The sequence below is a fragment of the Gracilinanus agilis genome, chromosome 1, assembly GCF_016433145.1.
Source record: "Gracilinanus agilis isolate LMUSP501 chromosome 1, AgileGrace, whole genome shotgun sequence".
NCBI classification, from domain to species: Eukaryota; Metazoa; Chordata; class Mammalia; order Didelphimorphia; family Didelphidae; genus Gracilinanus; species Gracilinanus agilis.
In genome coordinates, this window is record NC_058130.1 from 286468948 (window position 1) to 286490756 (window position 21809).

The window sequence follows — 21809 nt, forward strand, 5'->3', positions numbered from 1 at the left end:
TTTCTACTTCCATAGTTCTTTCTTTGGATGTGGATAGGTTCTTTCTCATAACTTAATTAATAAACTTAGGAAATGGCAAAGTAAGGCATTAAAATTGAGAAGCAACATAGCAGAGATGAAAGCAGGCAAAATTGGAACCAGAGGAGCTGTGTTCAAAATCTAGTTTTGCCACTTATATTCTGTATTAGCCTGGGTGAGTCATTTAATATTCCTAGGCTTTAGTTACCTCATCTATGAAATGAAGGAACTAGACTAAGCAATCTGTATGGTCCCTTTTGGCTCTATTATTGGTAACTACTAAGTACCCTGAATATCGTAAATAGATGGAATTATGAAATAAAGTTTTAATATTTGTTTTATATTCATTGTTAGTGTAACAGAAGCCTGGCAAATGGGAGGGTAGGGCCTAGTACTTTGAGCATGCACAGTCACTCCTGCTCAGTACCAACAAACTGTGTAATGGAGTACTCTGCCTTCCACTTCAGAGTGTGTACAAGTAGTCCCTGGCTGTCTTCTACTTTGTGATAAAAAAAATCTTTTAATTGGCTACTGATGTGGAACCGGAACATGTCAAAAACATAGACTTACAAAATAGCTTTCTTTCTTTTCTCTGGGCCAGGAGATTTGGGCATAACAATAGGGCTAACCCTAACTCTTTCATATGTACATTCAGCTCTATCTCATCATCCAAATAAAAGGTTTTTCATCACTTTGCGATTGGGGACTGGACACAGTAAGAATCATGTTCTTTCAAAGAGAAGTCAGGACTCTCCATTACACATTCCTGGAAACAGGTTCTCTAAGGATCTGGCACAGGGCAGATCAGACTGTGCATGCTCAAAAGTCTGGATCCCTATTTAATAGTCATTCATTACATTTTAAAAAGGCCTCCTTGAAAAATTATTTGAAATAGTGTCCATTTATGAGTAAGGTGCCATAGTGGATAGAGTGCTAGGTTTGCAGTCAAGAAAACCTGAGTTCAAATTATACAAATATTTATTAGCTATGTGACCCTGGGTGAGTTATTTAATCTCCCTCAGCCTCAGTTTCCTTATCTGTAAAATTAAGAGGTTGAATTTGATGGCTTCTAAGGTCACTTTTAGCTCTAAATCTATAAAATTTGTTTAATGTCTGACATAATATCTTTGTACTATTGCTTTGTCTGCCGTTGGCTTTCTTTAAAGCTGTTCCAATCCTCCTTTTAAAGCCTTTCTCCTTGTTGAGAGTTTGTGGATGAGGATGGAAAGCCTGAAGAGTTCTCAGCTATCTCTCCCTTTTTCTCAGAGTGAGAACATTCTCAGGTAAAGGGGCTTGGAAACCTTATACTTTTATGTTCCCCAGGAAGACTTTTTTTGTAATTAGGAATCCATTCAACATAGAGCCAACACAATAATTCATTGCTTGGATGTCTGTAGTTAAACTTTGATGTAAGGTTCCCTTTAGGGTAAAGAATATCTTGCCTCTTGCTAAATTATAATTTTTGTCTTGATTGTTAATTTCTCTCAATTAACATTTATTAAACAGCTACATTCCAGGCACTGTGAGAGGTAAAAGAAATCAATCTTATTCCTTAAGTAGCCTCCATTCTTAGCCACATGAATATTACATATATAGATATTTATTTATACAAAACAGATACAGAATAATCATATAGGATAGAAAAAAGTGAGGTATAGTGAAAAGAAAACAGAACTTGGAGTCAGTGGACTGAAGATCAAATTCCAGCTCTGCTACTACCTGTGTGACCTTTAATAAGTTACTTCACCTCCTTGGATCCCCATGAATTAATCAGTAAAATGAGGGGTTTGACTCATTCATCTCTAAGGGCCCTTCTAGCCATAAAACTATAATTATATGAGGACACTAGCATCTGGGGTGACTTCATGTAGAATGTGGTGCTTGATATGAGTCATAATGGAGACCAGATATTCCTAGAGGTAAATGTGAGAAGGAAGTGCATTCCAGACCCTGAGGAGGAAAGCTAATGCAAAATCACAGATTTAGAAATGTTAAACAAGAGGAATAGCTATATTCATTTGTCTGAGTACCAGTGTATGGAGGAGAGTAACATATACAAAGACTGGAAAGGTTGGATAGGGCCAGTTTATTAAAGAGCTTTAAGTGCCAAACAGAGGAGTTTGTATTTTATCCTGGAGGTAATAATAATAAAAATAACTATAATGATAGTAATAACTAGTGCTTTTAAGGTTTGCAAAGTACTTATGTATATCATCTCATTTGATCAATTATTTATTGAGTAGAAGAGGTGGCATTTTCAGACTTCTGTAACATGGTCATTTGAGAGAAAGCTGGAAGGATAGAGGATGACCAGGTCCAGAAAAAATTCTTGACTATCTTGAGCACTCTACTAATCTAATAAGGTGAAAATGAGCTCTCTTTGGTCCATTCAAACAAAGATCATTTAAAGCAACTAGACTGTTGATTTCCCAGAAAATGTTGATATCTCTCTGAAGGAATCCTGCACAAGGATTCCTTAACCTAATCAATATTGAGCTTAGTGTCTTTGGAAAGAACAGAAAACAGCTCATCATATGTGTCTTGGAAATTGGAAAAAACTAGATCACACAATCTATAATAACGTGCAAAATATGATAAAAGATTTTTGGTATGAAATATATACTCACTTTATTATCAGCATTGTTATCAAAGAAAAAGGTTTAGTTATTGAAATGAGAATCTCCTTTGGTAAAACATACATCTGAAGAGTACACATAAACACACATATACACACACACACACAAGACACAGTGTTGTTTGTGCCATATCTTGAGCCTCAAAAGTTAATTCTTGAAGGAAATTATAATGAACTCTGACCCAAGTCAAATCAGCAAGTATTTGTTAAATGCTTACCGTGTATTTGTTGTGTGTCCTTAGTTTTTTGAAGAGGACCAAGGGTGCGCATGAATGGGATTTAAGTTAGACCAAGTTATCAGTTTCATTCCTTCCAGTCATTGAAGTCCAGTGGTAAGACAGCAGTCAGAATGACTGCTGATAGATAGCCTCGGAGTCTTTGATGTCTGATCTAGCTCCACAACATTTGGAAAAAATTGTTCTCATCCCCCCATTCCACTAGGAGAAGTCTTCCTATGCTTAGAGTAGACACCCCTCTAATTCACCAACTTGTTAGTTATCTGGTTTAGTCCATCTGCCCAGATGGTTTACTGGGATGTGGCCACTGTGTATTCTACAGGTTCTTGGAGCCCCAGGTGAGAGTTGGCAGTGGAGACCAAAGGTGGATGAACAGTTCTGAAAAAGGCTTTGGAAAACCCTTTCACCAGAGGTGCTAGTCCTCCTTGAACACCCATACACCCCTACTACCATGTACCAGGCGTTTTGCTAAGGGCTGAGAATACATATACAAGTTGAGAGAAAGACAGTCTTTGCCCACTTACATTCTAATAGGGGAAAACAATGCATAAAAGGAAGCCAAAAAAATTAGGTATGTGGTGAGAAGAAGAAAATCAGAAAAAATTTAAGATAGTATCTGTTCTTGGGAAAGACACAATGCAACAGGCTGATAAATAAATTTGGAAAGTTATACAGATGCTGAAGACAGTGTTCTGAGGGTTCAACTGTCATAAGAAAATACATTTGGTCATTTGAGGACTTTCTTCTTTTAAAAAATCTGTTGCTACTCTGAGAGATGATAAAATATAATTTTAAAATGTATTGAACTAAGTCAATGGTACAACCTGAATTGTTGAAGATGAAGCACAAATTCTTGGAGGTTTCCACTAAATTTTGAATGGAGAAAAAAAAAATTTTAACATACAGCTTAAGTTCAGAAAGCTTTCCCATCAGGTTTGCTATTTCTGCACTGTAATAAAAATGATTATTGAAAAAAAGATTAAATTTGTAAGGGATAACAAAAAGAATTATACTTGATCACAAATAGCCAACTTTGCAGGTACAAGATATAAGAAGTGCAGTTAGTAGTTGGCAGTTGTTATAAAAAAGATTCAGGGATTTTATAGTTGTTAGCTCAATGAGTATGATAAAACAACCCTTCAAAAAGCCATTGTGATCACAATCTACATAAAGAGAGGCATGGTTTCTAGGACAAGGGAGGTGGTAGTTTCATTGTCCTTGTCAAACTTTGTCTGGAGTATTGTGTTCAGTTCTGGGCACCACAGTTTAATAACAATATTGATTAACTGGAGAGTATCCAAAGGAGAGCAACCAGGATAGTGAAAGGGCTTGAATACTTGTCATATGAGGATTAATTGAAGGGGGATGTTTAACTTGGAGAAATGAATTCTCAAGAAAACCTTGATATTTCACTGACAGAAGAAGAATTAAACTTGATATATTTAGCCCTGGAGGGCAGTCATGAATAATGAATTAGTGAAGGGAAGTTGCAAAGTGGCAAATTTAGGTCAGTGTCAGGAAGAATTTCAAACTGGGATGGCTTGCCTTGAGAAATAGTGTAGACTTTATGACCACTTATCTGCTATGTCATAGTGGAGATTACTTCACATATGGGTTAGGCTAGAGATGTTTGCTGAGAACCTTTAACAATTCTGAAATTCTGTGATCCTACACTTTAGGAAAATAATTTTGGCAACTGTGGAAGGATGAATTGGAGTGGAGTGAGTCTTAGTTAAGGAGGTAAATCAGGAGATTTTATAGTAGTTCAAAAGGCAAGAGGTGAATGAAGGGGACATTTGAGAAATTTTGAGATTTTTGTTACTCAGTTGTTTTAGTTAGGTCCTACTCGTGACTCCATTTGGTTTTTTCTTGGCAGAGATACTGGGATGATTTGCTATTTCCTTTTCCAGCTCATTTTACAGATGGGAAACTTGGGCAAATGAGGTTAAGTGATTTGTCCAGGGTCACACAGCTAGTAAGTGTTAGAGATTAGAGTTGAACTCAGAAATATGTCTTCCTGACTCTGGGTCGGGCACATGGTCCACTGCCCCACCTTAATGTGGAGATAGAAACTACAAAATAAGGCATATTTGTAGGTTGAGTGCAATGGAGTCAGAAAATTAAAATCATGTAAATAGGAAAAGGAGGACTCTGACAATTAGAAGACAATGGTGGATGGATTTGTGTTAGTAACAACTTGTAGCTGTTGAGTGTAAAGGGGGAGAGAAGGAAGATTCAAAGAGTTTCTGTATTTCTAAGCCTTAGTGACAGAGAATACGATAAGAAATAGAGAAGTTAAGAAGAGTATCAGATTTTGAACATTTTGAGTTCTCAATTACTCTTGGAACATCCAGATGAAGAGAATAGAATCAAGAGTTAAGAGTGGAAAGAGATTTTAGGGATACTTGGGCTAATTTTCTCTTTATAGATGAGGAAACTGAGGCCCAGAGAAATTATTTCTGTCAGCAGTTAGCTGGAATTATAGAATAGGAGCTCAGGGAAAAGACTGATATATAGATTCAAGAGTCATTTATATAGAGAGAATTGTGAGAGTGGAAGTTATTTCTAAGTCAGAGAAGGTGACCATAGTGCTTTGGGGAAACATTTGTATTTTAGGGAATTAGAGCCAATAAAAGAGATCAAGAAGCAGTTAGATTGGAATACTAAGGAGGGAGAGAGACAGTAATGGCACAGAAAAGTAAAATTCAATTCAGCATTCAAGGCAGTGTTAGATGTTGGAGAAAGGACAAAAATGTAACAGATATTTGTTCTCAAAGAATTTTCTGATGGGGGGTGAAAACAATTATAATACAGAGAATAATAAATAATATTATTTATAATAATAGTAAGTAATATAACAATATTTATATATTAAGTGTATATATTATTAAATATATTATATTTATATAACAATTATTGTCATTATATATAAGTATATATAATATAATGAAATAACAATATAAGTAAATAAAAAAATAACAAAACAGGAGAAAATGTGAAGGAGGGGCATTCTAAAAGAGAGGTGGTGAAATAGCTAATTCTTGAAGGAAAACAAGGATATTCTGAGGAGGGAGTGCCATTAAGGAATAGAGGAAGTCACAGAGGCAAGAAATGGGAGTCTCCAACTAAGGAAATAGTTCTCTTTGGCTACAAGAGAGGTCAGAAAATGGAGTGGTTTGAGTAACAGGGCTGACAACCAGTTTGTGGAAGGCTTTAAATTCTAGACTAAGGGCTTTGTATTTTTGTCCTAGAAACAATGGCTAACAATTGAAGGTTTGGGGTGTGCTGTGGAACTGTGATATGGTCAGACCTGTGCCTGTAAAATCATTTTTACAAGAAGGTTGGGGATGGAGAAAGGAATTTCATCAGATTACTGCTGACCTCAATGAACAATTTTAGGAGACTGGTAGAAACACAAGTCAGATCTCTGGGTATTGGGAAGGTAATGTTGGTGAGGAGGGAAAGGCATTTAAAGGTTTTCTTGGCAAAAGTACTGGAGTGTTCAACCATTTCCTTCTTCAGCAGATTAAGGCAACAAGTTGACTTGCCTTAGGTAATATAGGTGGGAAATGTCTGGGGACTAATTTGAAGTTGGGTCTTCCTGACTCCAGGCTTTTAGTGCCCTCTCCATTGAGTCTTTCCATTAATTTAGCAGTCAAGGGGACACTTAAATTTATTTTTATTGCCATGCAAAACATACTTCCATTTTGACCCTTGTAAGAGCACACTCATACATATCTGAACCCCTAAAATAAAACCATAAATACATGGATGTGAAAGACAACAGTTCTTTCTCTGGAGGTGAATAGATTCCCCATCATAAGTCTTTTAGGATTGTAAGGGGAGACTTTTTAGAGAAAGTTTCTGTAGTATGTATGTTCTTTGTTTTGTAGAATAGCTGACTAAATCAGCAGCGTGGTCGTGGATAAGTTACTTCCCACCTCCTTTCGTGCCCTGACAGTGCCCTGAATTGTAGGGTCAGTAACAGAAAAAAGAGTGAGAGGGATTGGAACCGGGCTGGAAGGGGAGGAAGTAGCTCTTCTGTAAACGAGGAGGTACCAGAAGTGAGATGAAACCGAGTTTTCACCTAGCAATTTTTGTCGTTAACTTAAATCGAAGACTGTAGTGGTTGACATTTTCCAATACTTCAGGATTAGGGGGTGGCGTGCTGCTAATGACCAGCTCTCAGGATACTCTGTCACTTACCTGCGAGCAGGACCGGCGGAGGGTTTTAAAATTGCCTCGGTTCGAAGGAAACCAATAAAATTCCTCCGCTAGTATTTCTGGCGCAGGGGCACTTTCTTGATGACGGGAGGCGGGGCCTCCTTTTCCGAGGTTGAAAAACTTCCGGTGAAAGGTGTGGTACAGCATCCGGAGCAAGATGGCGGCGGAGGGGGAGCGGTTGACCTTGGTTGACGGAGATGTGGAGCGCCTAGATTTCTTAAGGGATAGACATGTCCGATTCTTCCAGCGTTGCCTCCAGGTCTTGCCTGAGCGCTATTCTTCCCTCGAAACGAGCAGGTAATTACTGCCTGAGGGAGTCTTGGAGGCTGCGGCTAGCATTTCCCCAGGTCTCTGCGTGCTCTGGGATGGCGCTGTGGAGCCTGTGGTGTCGTGCAGTGGAAAGAGGTTTTGGACCTGGGTTCAGATCTCATTTCTGATACGTCTTCTCGACGCGACCTCAGGCAATCAACTTACAAACATTTCTTAAGTGCCGTTTTTTAATGTGTCAGACACAGTCCAGTCGATGCATGTTTATTAAACGCCTGATCTGAGCTGGACACTGTGCTAAGCGCTGAGGATACAAATAAAGGCAAAAACACTTCCTGCTCTCAAGGAGCTGACTGCTGATGGGGAGACGACGTACAAACCAGATAATCAGCAGAGGGAGCGGACTAGAATTAAGAGGGAGCTGATCAGGCTTCTTGCAGGAAGTGGGACTTTAGCTGGGACTTCAAGGAAACCGGGATGCTGTGGTGAGTGAGCGGCTCCCGGAGCGCCGAGCGCGTGGCCAGCCAATGACGGCGCTCAGAACTGGAGGGCCGGAGGCAAAGCTTTGCCAGGCCAGTTTCCCTGGGTCCCAGAGTTAAGACTGGAAAAGTAGGAATGGGCCAGGTTGTAAAGGGATTTAAAGACCAGGGAGAGGTTTTTATATTTGATATTGGAGACAGCTAGAGTGGTTAGAATAGTAATTGAGTAGAAGGTCTAACTTTCCCTGGAGAAAAGTTTTGTAGCCGAGTGGAGGATGGTTAGGAGTGAAAAAAAAAAAAAGCAGAGAAATCAATCTCAAGTCAGGAAGCTGTTGCAGTAATTCATGTGGCTATGTGAGATGAGGCTCTGAGGTTCACAGCTGAATGTATATCAGGCAACTGCTGTGGGAGTCCTGAGGAAAGAAATGGTTTGATACTGATGGAAAGAGATGGGGAAAATCAGGGAGAAGTAAAGTTATTTCCCTGCTATAGTGAACACTCAGGTGAAATTAGATAACATAAATGTTTAGTGGATCCAACCAGTTTGGATTCATGACTTCATTCAGTTGTTTTAATCAACAAATGATAGCAGATGTGGCTAATTGTGAGAGTAATCCAGGACTGGAGTTTGGCAGAGGATGAGCAATGATAGGACACAAAGCATTTGAGAGCATAGGATAGTTGAATAGGCCCACTATGAAGTTAAGATTGAAGAGTGAGGAGAGGGTAGCCAGAGGCTGTGGTAATGGCTTGGGAAAGAACTGAGGAGAAGGATTGGATGTTGCTGTGAAGGTAAAGGAAAGGTTCAAGAGAAAGGTATGATAGATGGAATGATAGAAGATTATGATAAGTTCTTGATTAAGAAAGTGAAAGTTTTGGGTTCATTAGATTATAAACTCCTTGAGAGCCGGGACTGCCTTTGTTCTTTTTGTATTCCCAGTACTTTGGCATAGTGCCTAGCACATAGTAGATGAAGCAAGGTCCAGAGTATAAATGTCCCAGTGTGTATCTAGGTGGAGTGGAAGAGTAAATAAATAGCTCATGGTAGTTGAGAAGCCTGTGATTGATCTTAAAGGAAACAAGAGTATTTAAGGAACATTGTTAACCATTGTAAGTTGACCAGAGAGTAACCATGCCCTATCCTAAGCACTCGGATGCCAGTGGTCAAAGATCTTACCAGTATAGCAGTCTCACATGTTCATGAGTTTTTGCTGGTACAAATGAAATGACTTTGTTTCTCTCTAGGGAGAGCCTCAAACTAAATTTGATAATGTCTCATTTGTGTGACTTTTTCAATGTTACTTCTTTATGCCTTTTTTTTTAGTTTAGCAAATAATATTCTCTCCCCTTGGTAATTACTTTGGGAGGATTAATTAAATCAGTTTCTAAGAAGAAAAATTATTAAAATGGAGATGGGTTATTGTTAGCTTTTTTTTGCTTCTACTAATCTGAGATATCTTAAATTAATATGAATTCCTTTTGATTTCCTTTTCTGCTAACACCATAAATGTATTGTTTAATTGAAATGTCATGTAATGCAATTTTAAGTGAAAACAACATACCCATTGAAGTCATAGTATTGAGCTGAATTTCTTCTTTCAAGAGAGATCTGTAAGTTGTATTTTTAATTTTACTATATAATAATAATATTTTTACTGTTTTTGAATTCTGATAATGGGAAGATGTGATAGAACATCCAATTGCCCATATTTTCCATTATCTTATTTCTCTTGTGGCTAAAAATTCCTGTGTTACTATAAATGCATATTAGGACATAATGACAGGAAAACAAGCTATTCTGTCTATAACTCCAAGTTAAATTAGGGAGCACTTGTTTATTTACTTATTTACTTGCTTGTTCATTCATTCATTCATTCATTCATTTATTTATTCATTTCATTCACCCATTTATTTATGCATTCATTCATTCATTCATTTATTTATTTATTATTCATTCATTCATTTATTTATTTATTTATTTATTTGTTATTTAGCATTTATAATGATATGCCAGATGAGGTCAGCTATTGATTGACATACTCCTAGGAGTATGGAGTAAGGTGTAAAAATACTCTTTAACTTTACTAAATTGAGTAGATTTATATACACACATATGTGAAAACTAGTTTTTGAGATGTCCTCTAAAACTTTAGAAGTATAATCATCATCAATTTTGCTACTTACTGTTAATCATGATTCAGCATTTTATCATTCCATGGGAAGGAAAAGAGAATCAGTTACATGAAATAATACCTTGATAAAGTTTAGATGATGTATTAAGAGTAGAGTTTATGAATGGATGTAATGTCACTAATACTTCATAAACAACTATTTATTAATGGACCTTTAATTGGACCTTTAAATTGCTACAGAAGATAAATTTAATTTACATTTTAAACTTGTAGACCTTATTTTTTATGTATTTTGATTCATCTATCAGTCTTGACTGAGAAACAGGAAGGATTATAGTCTCTTGTTCAGTTGAAGGCTAAGTCCTGGAACTGACCAGGTCAAATAATTCCCAAAATTTGGGAATAAATTTTTATACATTTCTATTGTCTGCTACTTCTCTCTTTTCACTGGTAAGGATTTTTATTCATGACTGTAGAGCAGAAAGTATTGATTTTTAGTAAATGATTACTGCGCTCAACTGTTTTGAGTTTGTTTTTCTTTTGTTACCTTCTTTCCTATATTTTAAAAATCTCTTTCCTCCAATACTACCTTTGTGGCCATGGGCAAGTCAGTTAACCTTGGATCTCAGTTTCCTCACCTGCAAAATAAGGAGGTTGAACTAATCTATGATTGTATGATTCTATTTTTTAAAATTGTCAATATAAATGTTACATATTTACTTTCACATATATATTAGTTTTCTGTATTTTAGTTAAAATAGCCAATTTTTTATTTTTAAAACTAGAAAAACAAGGGTCTTGTAAGATATCAAAAAATGTATAAAGAAATAGAAATTTTTCTGCTTAAGTTAAATGTATAGAAAATCATAAAATTCTGAAATGAAGTTTTCCAATCAGTTAATACTGTATATTAATTGTATCTGTAGTAGGAGATAGTTAGTTATTTTAAGCCCTGTACACAAAAAGACAACTGTTTGAAATACTGATTGATCATTGAATTTGGGGAAATAAAAATATTTTTAATCTATTCAGAGAAAATACTCAAATCTGATGAATCTTAAGTTTTTTTTTTCAGAATTCATCAAATGTTTGTTCTTTGCTCCAAATTGTTAAAAATAATTTGTAATCTATATCATGCAATTTATACTATATAAACATATTTTATGAAAAGATACTTTCTTGGTGTTGTTTATATGAGTACTGAAAGTGACTTATTCTAGCTAATTTTTATTTGAAGAAGTAAACATTTCCCCTAAAGAACATTCTTGACTGATTGGATGGAAATTGAGTTTAGTAGATTTTATAACTTCTTGCTAGTAATGGTGATTAAGTATTACATTTTTTTCCTTTTATTAGACTATATAGATTCTTATTTTTGAATTCCTGCATTTTTTAACTCATGTCTTGCTCTCATGTGCCTTGGTTTTCCCTCATGCCCTTTTATGTTTTATTCACCATATGATTAATAGGGAAAGGAAGTATTATTTTATTGGATTGAACGAAGTTAAAGTATTAAAGTATTACAAAATTAGAATGTGCTCATCTTTATCTATGATCATATGGAGTTCAATGGTTTGATAGTTATGGTGGAATTTTGCCCTTTTCCCTATACATTCTAGGTTGACAATTGCATTTTTTGCACTCTCTGGGCTGGATATGTTGGATTCATTAGATGTGGTGAACAAAGATGATATCATAGAATGGATTTACTCCCTGCAGGTTCTTCCTACAGAAGACCGTGAGTGAGTTTTTAGCATCTTTATTTTTGATATATATTATTTAATACTGAGTACTTTTGGTTCTTGGACTTAGTCTATAGTTTTGCAAATTCTTCTTGAATTTCAGAGTTGTTTTTGTCATTTTGCTCATTTCCTTTGAAATATATTTACCTGGAAGCAACTAAGGACTATTCTGCATATTCTATCTTAAATTAATTAATTACCATAATTATTCCTTTCATGAGGTAAAAATAGTTCATTAAAATGAGGTTTTTATAAAAGGTACAAAACATTCCCTAATCAATTTTCTATATGCAGAGCATGCTGTTAAGTGTATGAGGAGGTACAAAAATCCCTCAGGGAATTTATGATTTAACTAAATCTGGAACCATGTGCTATTCTTATATAAAATGGGAATAAACTGGCTGTTCCAGCCTTATAGGACCACTGTGACCATAAAATGAGTTTAAAGGAAAACGCTTTTGTGTGTTAAAGTTAAAATTACTATTTAAATAAAAGGTAATGTTACTGTTATGGTTTGGGGTGATGAAATTTTAGTTCATTGGCACTTAAGTTTCAGGCAAGCATTATGCTAAGCCCCCTTCCAAGGTAAATTGAGGTCATCTTCCTACCTTTGAGCTCTAACTGGTAATAAAATGCTATGCTCCTCATAAAATAGAAATAACACCTTACATTTACTTATAGATAATTGTTGCCATTTTTCTTCTGTAGTACTTGCAAGGGGTATAGACTCTGCAAACAGCTGGCCAAGTAAAGTTATGATGGAGCTGCTCTGTTATATGTCATTTCATTTCATTTTCTCAGGGACTGGCTTTTGGAGCCCTCTCTCTCATCATCAGTTTTCACTCTCCACTTTGGATTTTGTAGCACCTTTGTTGGTGAGATCTTTCAGCTTTTTTATTGGCCTTGCTTATTGGCATGGTCTCTTGACCTTAACAAAATTTCTTTGCTCATGTAAGATGGGACTTCATCAGGGATATTGCTAAGTAAATAAAACCTTTACATATATATTTCTTTTACTGGGAGTTGGGAGAAGGGATGATAAGATGATAGTATTATAAGGTAAATGGATGCTTTGCCTTTGTGGTCGCATTCAATACATCAAAATTTCCTTAAATTGCAGGATAGAATTGTGTGTTAAAATAGCAAATGTTTATAGGAATCCTAAAGGTAGGATCCTGGAGTTAGATAAGAGTGCTCACCTTTACTTATAGATGAACTATTCAAACCTCATTATGATTTTGGGTTAGTCAAAGAGTTGCTTTTGAAACTTTTGTTGGCTACCCCAACATACCTAAGGGAAGTGTTTGCCTAAGATCATATGATCACAGAATCTTATAGTTGGAAGGGACCTCAGGTCCTCTATATTTTATCTGCACATAAAGGATCCTTTATGTTTGATTGGGAAAAAAAATTTTGGAGTTAGGTAGGGTAACAGGCAAATTAATAAACTGTGGTGGAGCTATGGATTGGTTCAGCCAGTTTGGAAAAATTTTGGAAACAACCAAAAAACACTTATATCCTTTTATCTAGTAAAGTGTTAAGAGTCACATATACAAGAATATTTATAATAGCACTTTATGTAGTAGCAAAGATCTGGAAACAAAATATGTACTTATCATTTGGACAATGGTTGAACAAATTATAGTAAAGAATTATAATGGGATACGATTGCAGCATAAGATGACCAGTATGACAGATTTAGGGAAAAGTAGAAAGACTTGTATATACTGACATAACCAAAATGAGCAAAACCAGGAGAACAATTTATGTGATAACAAAAAATATAATGAAAAAGAAAGGCTTCAGAAACTCTGATCAAAGAAGGAAATAGTAAACTTCAACTTTGCACCATATCTCCTACCTCTCAATAAAGAGGCAATAGATTGGAGATGCCCAATAAAATAGACATTTGCAGACATGACCAATGTGTTGATATATTTGCTGTATTATGAATATTTTGTTATGATAGGACTTTTGGGTGGAGGCTAGCTTAGTGATAAGAAAAAAAATCAATTTTATTTATAATATATGTACCTTAATACACAGAAAAAAATCCAGAAAGAGATACAAGTAGAGTAAGTAGTACTTTTACTACTTGTTAAATTATTTATATATAAATGCATGTATAATTATATATATGATATATAATTATAATATATATAATATATAATTATAATAATATAATATAATTAAACAAGGTTCAGGCTCCAATATTCTATGACCCTGAGCTAGTCACTTAACCTCTGTTTGCCTAATTTCCTCAACTGTAAAATGGTGATAAAATGGAAGCACCTACCCCCTAGGGTTGTGAGAATCAAATAAGATAGTACTTTTTTTAAAAAGGTATTTAGCACAGTACCTGGCATGCTATATATATGCTTTTTCAGCTTTTCCTTCCCTTGTCTCTTCCATCCTTAAAAATCTCTCATTTTTTTCATCTATCCTGCTCTCATTCCATATCTTTCCTTCCTTTTGTGACTAACTTCCTTCAGAAGGAAATATATAATTGGTACTTCCACATCCTCTTAAAAATGTATTTATTTGTTTAGGATATTTTTTCATGGTTCCATGATTCATGTTTCCCTTTCCCTCCCCTCTCCTAGAGCTGATGAGCAATTCCATTGGGTTATAGATGTATCATTGTTCAAAACCTATTCCCATATTATTCGTATTTGAAATAGAGTAATCATTTAAAGCCAAAAATCTCTAATCATAGCCCCATCAAATCACATGACGAATCATATGTTTTTCTTTAGTTTTTCTACTCCCACAGTTCTCCACATCCTTTTCTCACTTAATTCACTGCTATTTGCCTTCCTATTTTATCATTCTCTCCAGAGTTACAAATGGTGATTTCTTAATTGACATATCTAATGAATTTTCCCAGTTCTCATCTTTCTTTACTTCTGTTATGATTAAAGTTATTTCAAGAGACTGATTTTTAGAAAAAGACTATAAGTTTATTGATTACATCAAGTTTATTGCTTAGGCCAGTATCATAACCAATAAAGTGATATGGATTTCCATGGCTTTCTGGTGACCAGGATGACCCAATCTGGATCAGGCAGCTTAATAAATAGATTTTTAGGAATTCATTATTTAGCCCCTTTCTTGAACATCCCAAGACAATACAACAGCTAATTAAAGGTGGTCCTTCCCCACCATTCCCTAAGTCGTAGGGAAATGTACACAGGAAAAGAACCCTTGTCCTCTGCATTTATTGACCAAATTCCATTAAAAAGGAAGACATTCCTGGGGATTCCTAAGGACAAAAAAAATACAAAAAGCAGCAGACTGGATAGTGTCTCTGACTCAGATCCCAGAAGTAGGAATACACAGTAATTTCACACTGTGCTCTGAATACTGTCCCTTAAAACCATCCTTTTAGGAACACATAGGGTGAAGAATGCATTGTAGGGGCAACTAGGTGGCTTAGTGGTCCAGTTTCAAATATGGCTTTAGATATTTCCTAGGCGAGTCATTTAACCCCCATTGCCTAGCCATGACTGTTCTTCTGCCTTGGAACCAATTCACCTTATTAATTCTAGTATCAATAGATAGTAAAGATATATAGTTAGATATATATCGAGATATATAGAAGATAATAAGGGTTAGGAAAAAAAGAATGAATTTTAGCTTTCTTTTATTCTGCATATGCCTTGGGTCTTTGGATATGCATAAGCTTAATTTAATTTAATTTGTAGTTGTAGATGTCAGAAGAATTTCCCTGTGAAATAAAGAAAAAGTAGAGAAGATATTTAGGAGTACTTTGAATACTCTTGCATATTGAAATATGGAAAAATCAACTTAGCTTAGTTAGCTAAAAGATAAATGGAAATATTTAATAGTAAAGAAGTTATTAGTAGCTCTTCAGATGTCTTTTTCTTCCCTTACTCCTTTCTTTGTAATCACATACATATATATAGAATTTAAATTGTATAAAATTTGAAATTGGAAGAAATTTTGGAGATCTCTTAGTTTACAGATGAGGGAATTGATTCCCAGAGATATTTTAATAGATAGTATCATTTTTATTATATTGGCAAAGCTCAACCATAAGCACTTACAACCTATAGTTATTTTAATCATTATTTCTATAAAGAGTGCTTTGAAGTTATCGTCATATAATTTCTGTTGTGACTTGGTAAGTGGACTAGTTACTTTATATTTTCTGAATAGAGTTTTTTTCTTTATCTGAATTTTGTTGGTAATATGCAGAAAGGATAATGGTTTTTGTGGGCATATTTTATGTCCTACTACTTAGTGAAGTTATTAATTGGTTTTGTTAATTTTTCCTAGAATCTCTAGGTCCTCTTAGTAAACCATTTTATCATCTTCAAAAAGCTGTGTTTCTTACCTTTTTGTCTATATTTATTTTATCAGTTAATCTTGATTTATTGTACTACCTTTGGATTTCTAGAATTATATTCAGTAATAATAGTGATTGTGAACATCTTCATAGTACCCTAATTTTACTTGAAAATATGGCAGCTCTTGTTAGATACTATTAACATATTAAGAAACAATCTATTAATTTTTATGTTAAAATCAATAAAAAGCTTTGTAATGTGTTCTTATGAAAAGTATTGATAGTGACAGCTTTTGCCTCAGCCAGGAAGAGCTTTAGAGTTGTATTATTGACATGCACTGAATAACTATACTCAGAACACGATTAAAAATTATATGATTTTGTATGATGAAAGCCACTTTAAAAAAAGTTAGAGATCAAGCAAGTGCACAAAGGCTGAAAAGAATTATTTTGACCAGTACTTTTTTTTTTTGGTTCAGACTTGTGGTATTACTTTATTCATTCATTCATTCATTTATTTATTTACTTAAGCATTGCCTCCAAGGCAGAAGAGTAGTAAGGGTAGGCAATGGGGGTTAAGTGACTTGCCCAGGGTCACATGGCTGGGAAGTGTCTGAGGCCAGATTTGAACCTAGGACCTCCCATCTCTAGGCCTGGCTCTCAATCCACTGAGCTACCCAGCTGCCCCCCACACTTGTGATATTATTGACGTAGTTAACTCTCAGTTCTAATTACTTGCAATACAACTCTCAATTCCAAAGAGTAAAAGCAGTATTCTGGAGCTGCTTGAAGAGGTTAAGTAAGGTTAACTGATGAGTTAAATGACTTGCCTAATGGCTAATAGTAAGATTTTAATATGGAGTAGCCTGATTGAATTTTTCTGTAATGGCTTCAACTGAAACAGTACCCTTGCACTTAAGTTGGGAGATAATTTCCTTGAACTTGTTTAGTTTGCAGTGATGATTAGCATTCTAGTCCTCTTCACCAGATATAAAAAAAAAAAAAGAAAAATAAAGGCCATTTTCCACTTTTCTAGAGATTCGAACAGTTAAATTTATGAAGAGTAAATCTGTATTGTTATGATTAAATTGGCATTTTAAATTGGAGTAGATCCCATAGTTTTTCATAAGAGTTATATTACCTGGTCTATCATAGTGCTTTGCTTAAGGTCAAGTGGATCTATGATCTCATTGTGGGTTAGTCTCTTCATTGATAAAAGTCATATCACATTTATGCTTTCCCCATCTAGTATTAAAATTGTCTTCCATGAACTCATTTCAGGGAATCTACCCCCTTATGTTAAAAACATTCCTTGTTTTCCCTTTAGCAAGGGCACAAGAATGCTGGTGGAATTCATGGCTTTTCAAATGATACTTCCTCATTCTAATCACATGATGCAGTTTATCTTTTCAATCATAGATTTTGTCTTTTCATTCATAGATTTCTTTGATGACATTCTTTACTCCACTGCTTTTTAAATTTTTTGTAATGTTGCATCCTTGATGAGAGCATTAGAAGGGATCATCTTTCACAAGCAGTATTCCAACATACACAGTTGATAAAAATTTCAAGAAAACAAAAACTTAGTATGTTTATTACAGTTTGTGTACTGCTAAAAAAAAAGATTGATTCAGTACAGCAAAATAGCCTTAGTGGATCCCTTATAACAGTGTCCCATGCATATATTATTCAGTCAGCAAATAATAATGATAATGATAACAATAGCTAACACATAATGCTTATCATGTTCCAGACAGTACTTTAAGACCAATCCTTATTCACAGGAGAATATACAAGATTCCTTTAAATATATGTGATAACTTTTTGTTTTTTTGTTAGATTTTGCAAATATCAGGAATTTAATAAATACTTGTTGAGTTCAATAGAATGGAATTAATCTCTCCTTAGGAAAATTTTAGGTAAAATGTGAACTCTGTTAAAAATTGCAAAAATTCCTCAGGGCAGAGATTTCCTTTTTTTTCCCTTTATTTCCTTTTTTCTTTCTCTTCTATAGCTGAGTTTGTTTTTGTTTTTTTTTTTTTTCATGTAAGTAGATATATAACAAAGTTTTAGTTGAGAGAACACTGTCATGATAATTAACATTTTTGTAGCATTTTAGATTTTGCACACATTATGTTTTACCTATAGTCTCATTTGATCCCTCAAACAACCCTTTGAGGTAGGTGGGTACTGTTTTTATTCATTTTACAGGTGAGGAAACTGAGGCTGAGAGAGGTTACATGACAATAGGGTCACTCAGTTAAGTATATCTGTGAAGCAGGCTTTGTATTTATGTCTTCCCGAGTCCCAATTCCAATATTCTATTTCCTACATTACCAAAGTATTTGATGAAATCATGAAATCTTTTATTGCAGATTGCTACTAAAAATGTTTTGACAGGTGTCTGGATAATAAAACTAGAAGAATCTACTTACTTGTAACTTATGAATACCAATTTTAGTTGGAATCAATTTAAAAACCTCTTTAGTTAAATTAAAAATTAATCAGAAAGAGGCATGGAACAAAATGAGGAAAAGCAGAACAGAAAAGAAAATGAATGGCCTGACAAGGACTAACAGGCATTTTTAAGAAAATATTACTTTCTTTTTAAGAAGAAATTTGGGGGATAATAAAACATTATTTCCAGGAAAAGCTTTTCAGGTTATGGGAGAGGGAAGTATCTTAGGAAAAATGCTAATTTTGATTTTATCTGAATTCTTTGATTTCACAGTGTGGATGATTATATGCCAACTAGAGTAGCTAGAAAGCCAAATTTCATGTTACCTTATTTTTAAAAAATATATAGACCCTTCTGAATTTTCTCTTCTCACTTGTCATTTTGTTTCTTTGTGCTATAGCCGTACTTCCCTTCTATCTTCTCTTTTAACATAGGTTAATAATAAAGTTCTCACTTCTGGGTGATGTTATTTTTAATAGAAATTTTAATGAGTGAATGTATAAGGCTGATTATTTTCTCTTGAGCATGTTAGTTTTTAACTGTCAACTTCACAGAATATCAGAGTAAAAAAGGATTTAAAAGGCCAATTCATACCTGAGCAAGAGTCTTCTTAACAACTTGCCAGACAGGTGATCATTCATCTTTACCCATATAGACTTCTAGTGAGAGGGAACCCAGTACCTCCCAAGTCATCTCATTCTATTTTTAGACAGCTCTTATTGTTAGGATAAGATGTAACTATCTAACACCTGGTTTTGCCCCTGGGGCCAAGGAAGAGAAATCCAATTGGTATTCTATATACACTAGTCCTTCCAATACTTGAAGACAATTACTGTTCTTCCCTCCAAAGCTTCTCTATTCAAGGTTCAATATTTCCACTTTCTTTAACAGTTCTCATTTGGCATGGTCCCAAGGACTTTCACTATTATGATTGCCTTCCTCTGAGGGTTCTCCAATTCTTCTGGGGATTGTATTAACCTCACACAAGAAAAACTTAAATGAAAAGCACATATATTTTTTTGAAAGTATCTGTAAATATATCAGATCAGCATGTTTTGGTGACTAAAAAACCAGCTTAAGAGTTAAGACTTGTATTTGGTTCTCACCTCTGATATGTACTGACCTAGCTATGTATCCTTGGGTAAGTCACTTAACATCTAAGTGCCCATGGCAACTCTCCAAGTCTCTAAATAGTAGTTGCTGATCTACATTGATTTGAGGGATTTGCAGAAGTTCCCTATGCCAGTGAAATTGGAAGCTGCAGACAAAAATTGATAGCTAATTTTTTCCCTTATTGCATATTGCACTGTGTTTTGCTACTTAGCAAAAATAAGGTTTTTGTTTTAATTTAAGTAAATATGTATGTTTACTTTCTAGGATCAAATTTAAATCGCTGTGGTTTCCGAGGCTCTTCATACCTGGGTATTCCATTCAATCCATCTAAGGTTAGTTTAGCTTTTTGCTGGGGGGGGAAGGGGGAGGGGTAAGGGACAGAGGTATATGGTACAAAGAAAATTGAGAAATTTGTAAAACTATCCTTTGCTAGCTAGAATCAGGTTACATGTATTAATATGGCATATTAATACAGTAAAAGCTGAATCATTTTCTGGAATGCACTCTTTCTGATTTTTCTTCTATTCCTTATTCCCTTGAAAATATAATCCAGCAAAGATACTATTATTAGTTAACAGTACTTATAGAGAGTGGTTATTTACCCTTTCTGCTATTTAGTGCAAAAATATCTCTACTTTTGTTTTTGTAAACAATGGTTTTTTACATGTCTAAATAACTGTTCAGTTATAGGAAGAAAAGAAAGGGAAATATTAGTGTCAAGTCATTTTGGGTAATATTTTAGGTGTCTAGGTGGGACCAGATTATTCCCAAAACTTTTTCCCAAACTTTTTTATCCTACTGCCCCTTTTCCAGAAAAAAATATTACTTAGCCCCCTGGAAATTAATTTTTAAAAAATTTTAATAGCAATTAATAGGAAAGATAAATGCACCTGTGGCCATCACTGCGCCCCCCCCTCCCCTGGATCGCTGCAGCACCCACCAGGGGGCGGTAGTGCCCACTTTGGGAATCACTGTTATAGAGGAATTTGAAAGTTAATAACTTTATTCAGTCATCCCTTTATGGCTATCTTAGAGCAACTGCTGTACTTGTTTTGACTTCCTTTAATGTTCTCAGATGCTCCTACTTCATTCTGTGGATATTTCCCCTATAGCAAAGGTTTTGTAAGGTACTGTGGGTCTGCCATATGTTATATTGAATCTCTGGGAGCTTGAAGTTCGCATTTGATTTGATAAGTTAGTTGGATAGAATGTTCCCAGAGAGGCATGCGGACTCAGGAGAGAGCAGTTGAGAACCCTGACAGAGGTTCTGGGGTCTTTTACCTGTCGCTGAGGCTAGAGATCAGGGTGGATCCTGGTCTTTGGAGATAGAGACTTGCAAACTCAACCCTGCAAGCTCCTCCTGTGTTTCCTGTACTGTTATCAACTTGTATTTAACCACCATCTCTGTTTCTACTGCCCCTAGATATTAGGAAGTTCATCATCTTAGCTATCTAGGTTTCCCAGGGCCCGGGAGGGATCCGGGAAGTGGGCAGGAGGCGAAGAAGAGGGTGGAAAGGGTGGTATCTCAACTGATAAGGCTTAAGATCTACTGAAGAAGAAGCTGAAGATTTCCCAGCAGTTTGCCTGCTCTGGTTTAACCCTGGCCAGGCTGTACCAGAGAGAAGCTATCATCTTGATTCCTTCATTTGCCTGCAGTTAGAGATTCATTAGTGTCAATTTAAAGTAGCGTCTTCCCTTTACCTCTATCCCACACCATTATCCTTCTTATCAAATATATACAAAGTTTTAAAGTACCTTCCTGAATTAGTTTCCAAACCTTATTTGGGAAGGGAGTCACGCAGTCAGATTACCAACGTTACCTCAGCTGAAGAGCCCAATAATTAATACCAATTAACCCCAGGTGGGTCCTGAAGGGATAAACCACTTTGACCTAAAGGATCCTACCTGGGCAACTGTTATAAAGGAGAAGTACCATCTTATCATCTCTCTATACTCCAACTTCATATACATCAAAAGATAGTAGTGACCTCCTTATAATATAACACATATCCTAAGGTCTAAACTTTGAAGACCAAGTAATCTCTCTCAATTATGGCTTTAAAGAAAATAACTAAGGAGTTAAGATGTTCCTGATTTTTATTCTAGTAACTTATTACTTCTAATTTTAAGTAAAAAAAGACAACTAGAAAAAAGATATGAGCTACCAGTATTATATATACTACATTAACAACTCAT

At 35.2% G+C, this 21809-nt stretch overlaps 1 protein-coding gene across 2 annotated transcripts in view; it reads left to right on the forward strand.

The window, feature by feature from the left end:
• PGGT1B (protein geranylgeranyltransferase type I subunit beta) overlaps positions 1 to 21809 on the forward strand; it is a 64543-nt gene that overhangs the window by 733 nt on the left and 42001 nt on the right. The window contains exons 1-3 of one of the 2 annotated variants that reach the window (XM_044662308.1): positions 7271 to 7410; positions 11611 to 11729; positions 19878 to 19945. In XM_044662308.1, the coding sequence (XP_044518243.1) occupies positions 7271 to 7410; positions 11611 to 11729; positions 19878 to 19945 (327 nt within the window). Of the gene's footprint in view, positions 1 to 7270; positions 7411 to 11610; positions 11730 to 19877; positions 19946 to 21809 lie in introns of those variants that run through there. The other variant, XM_044662316.1, reaches the window with a different exon arrangement.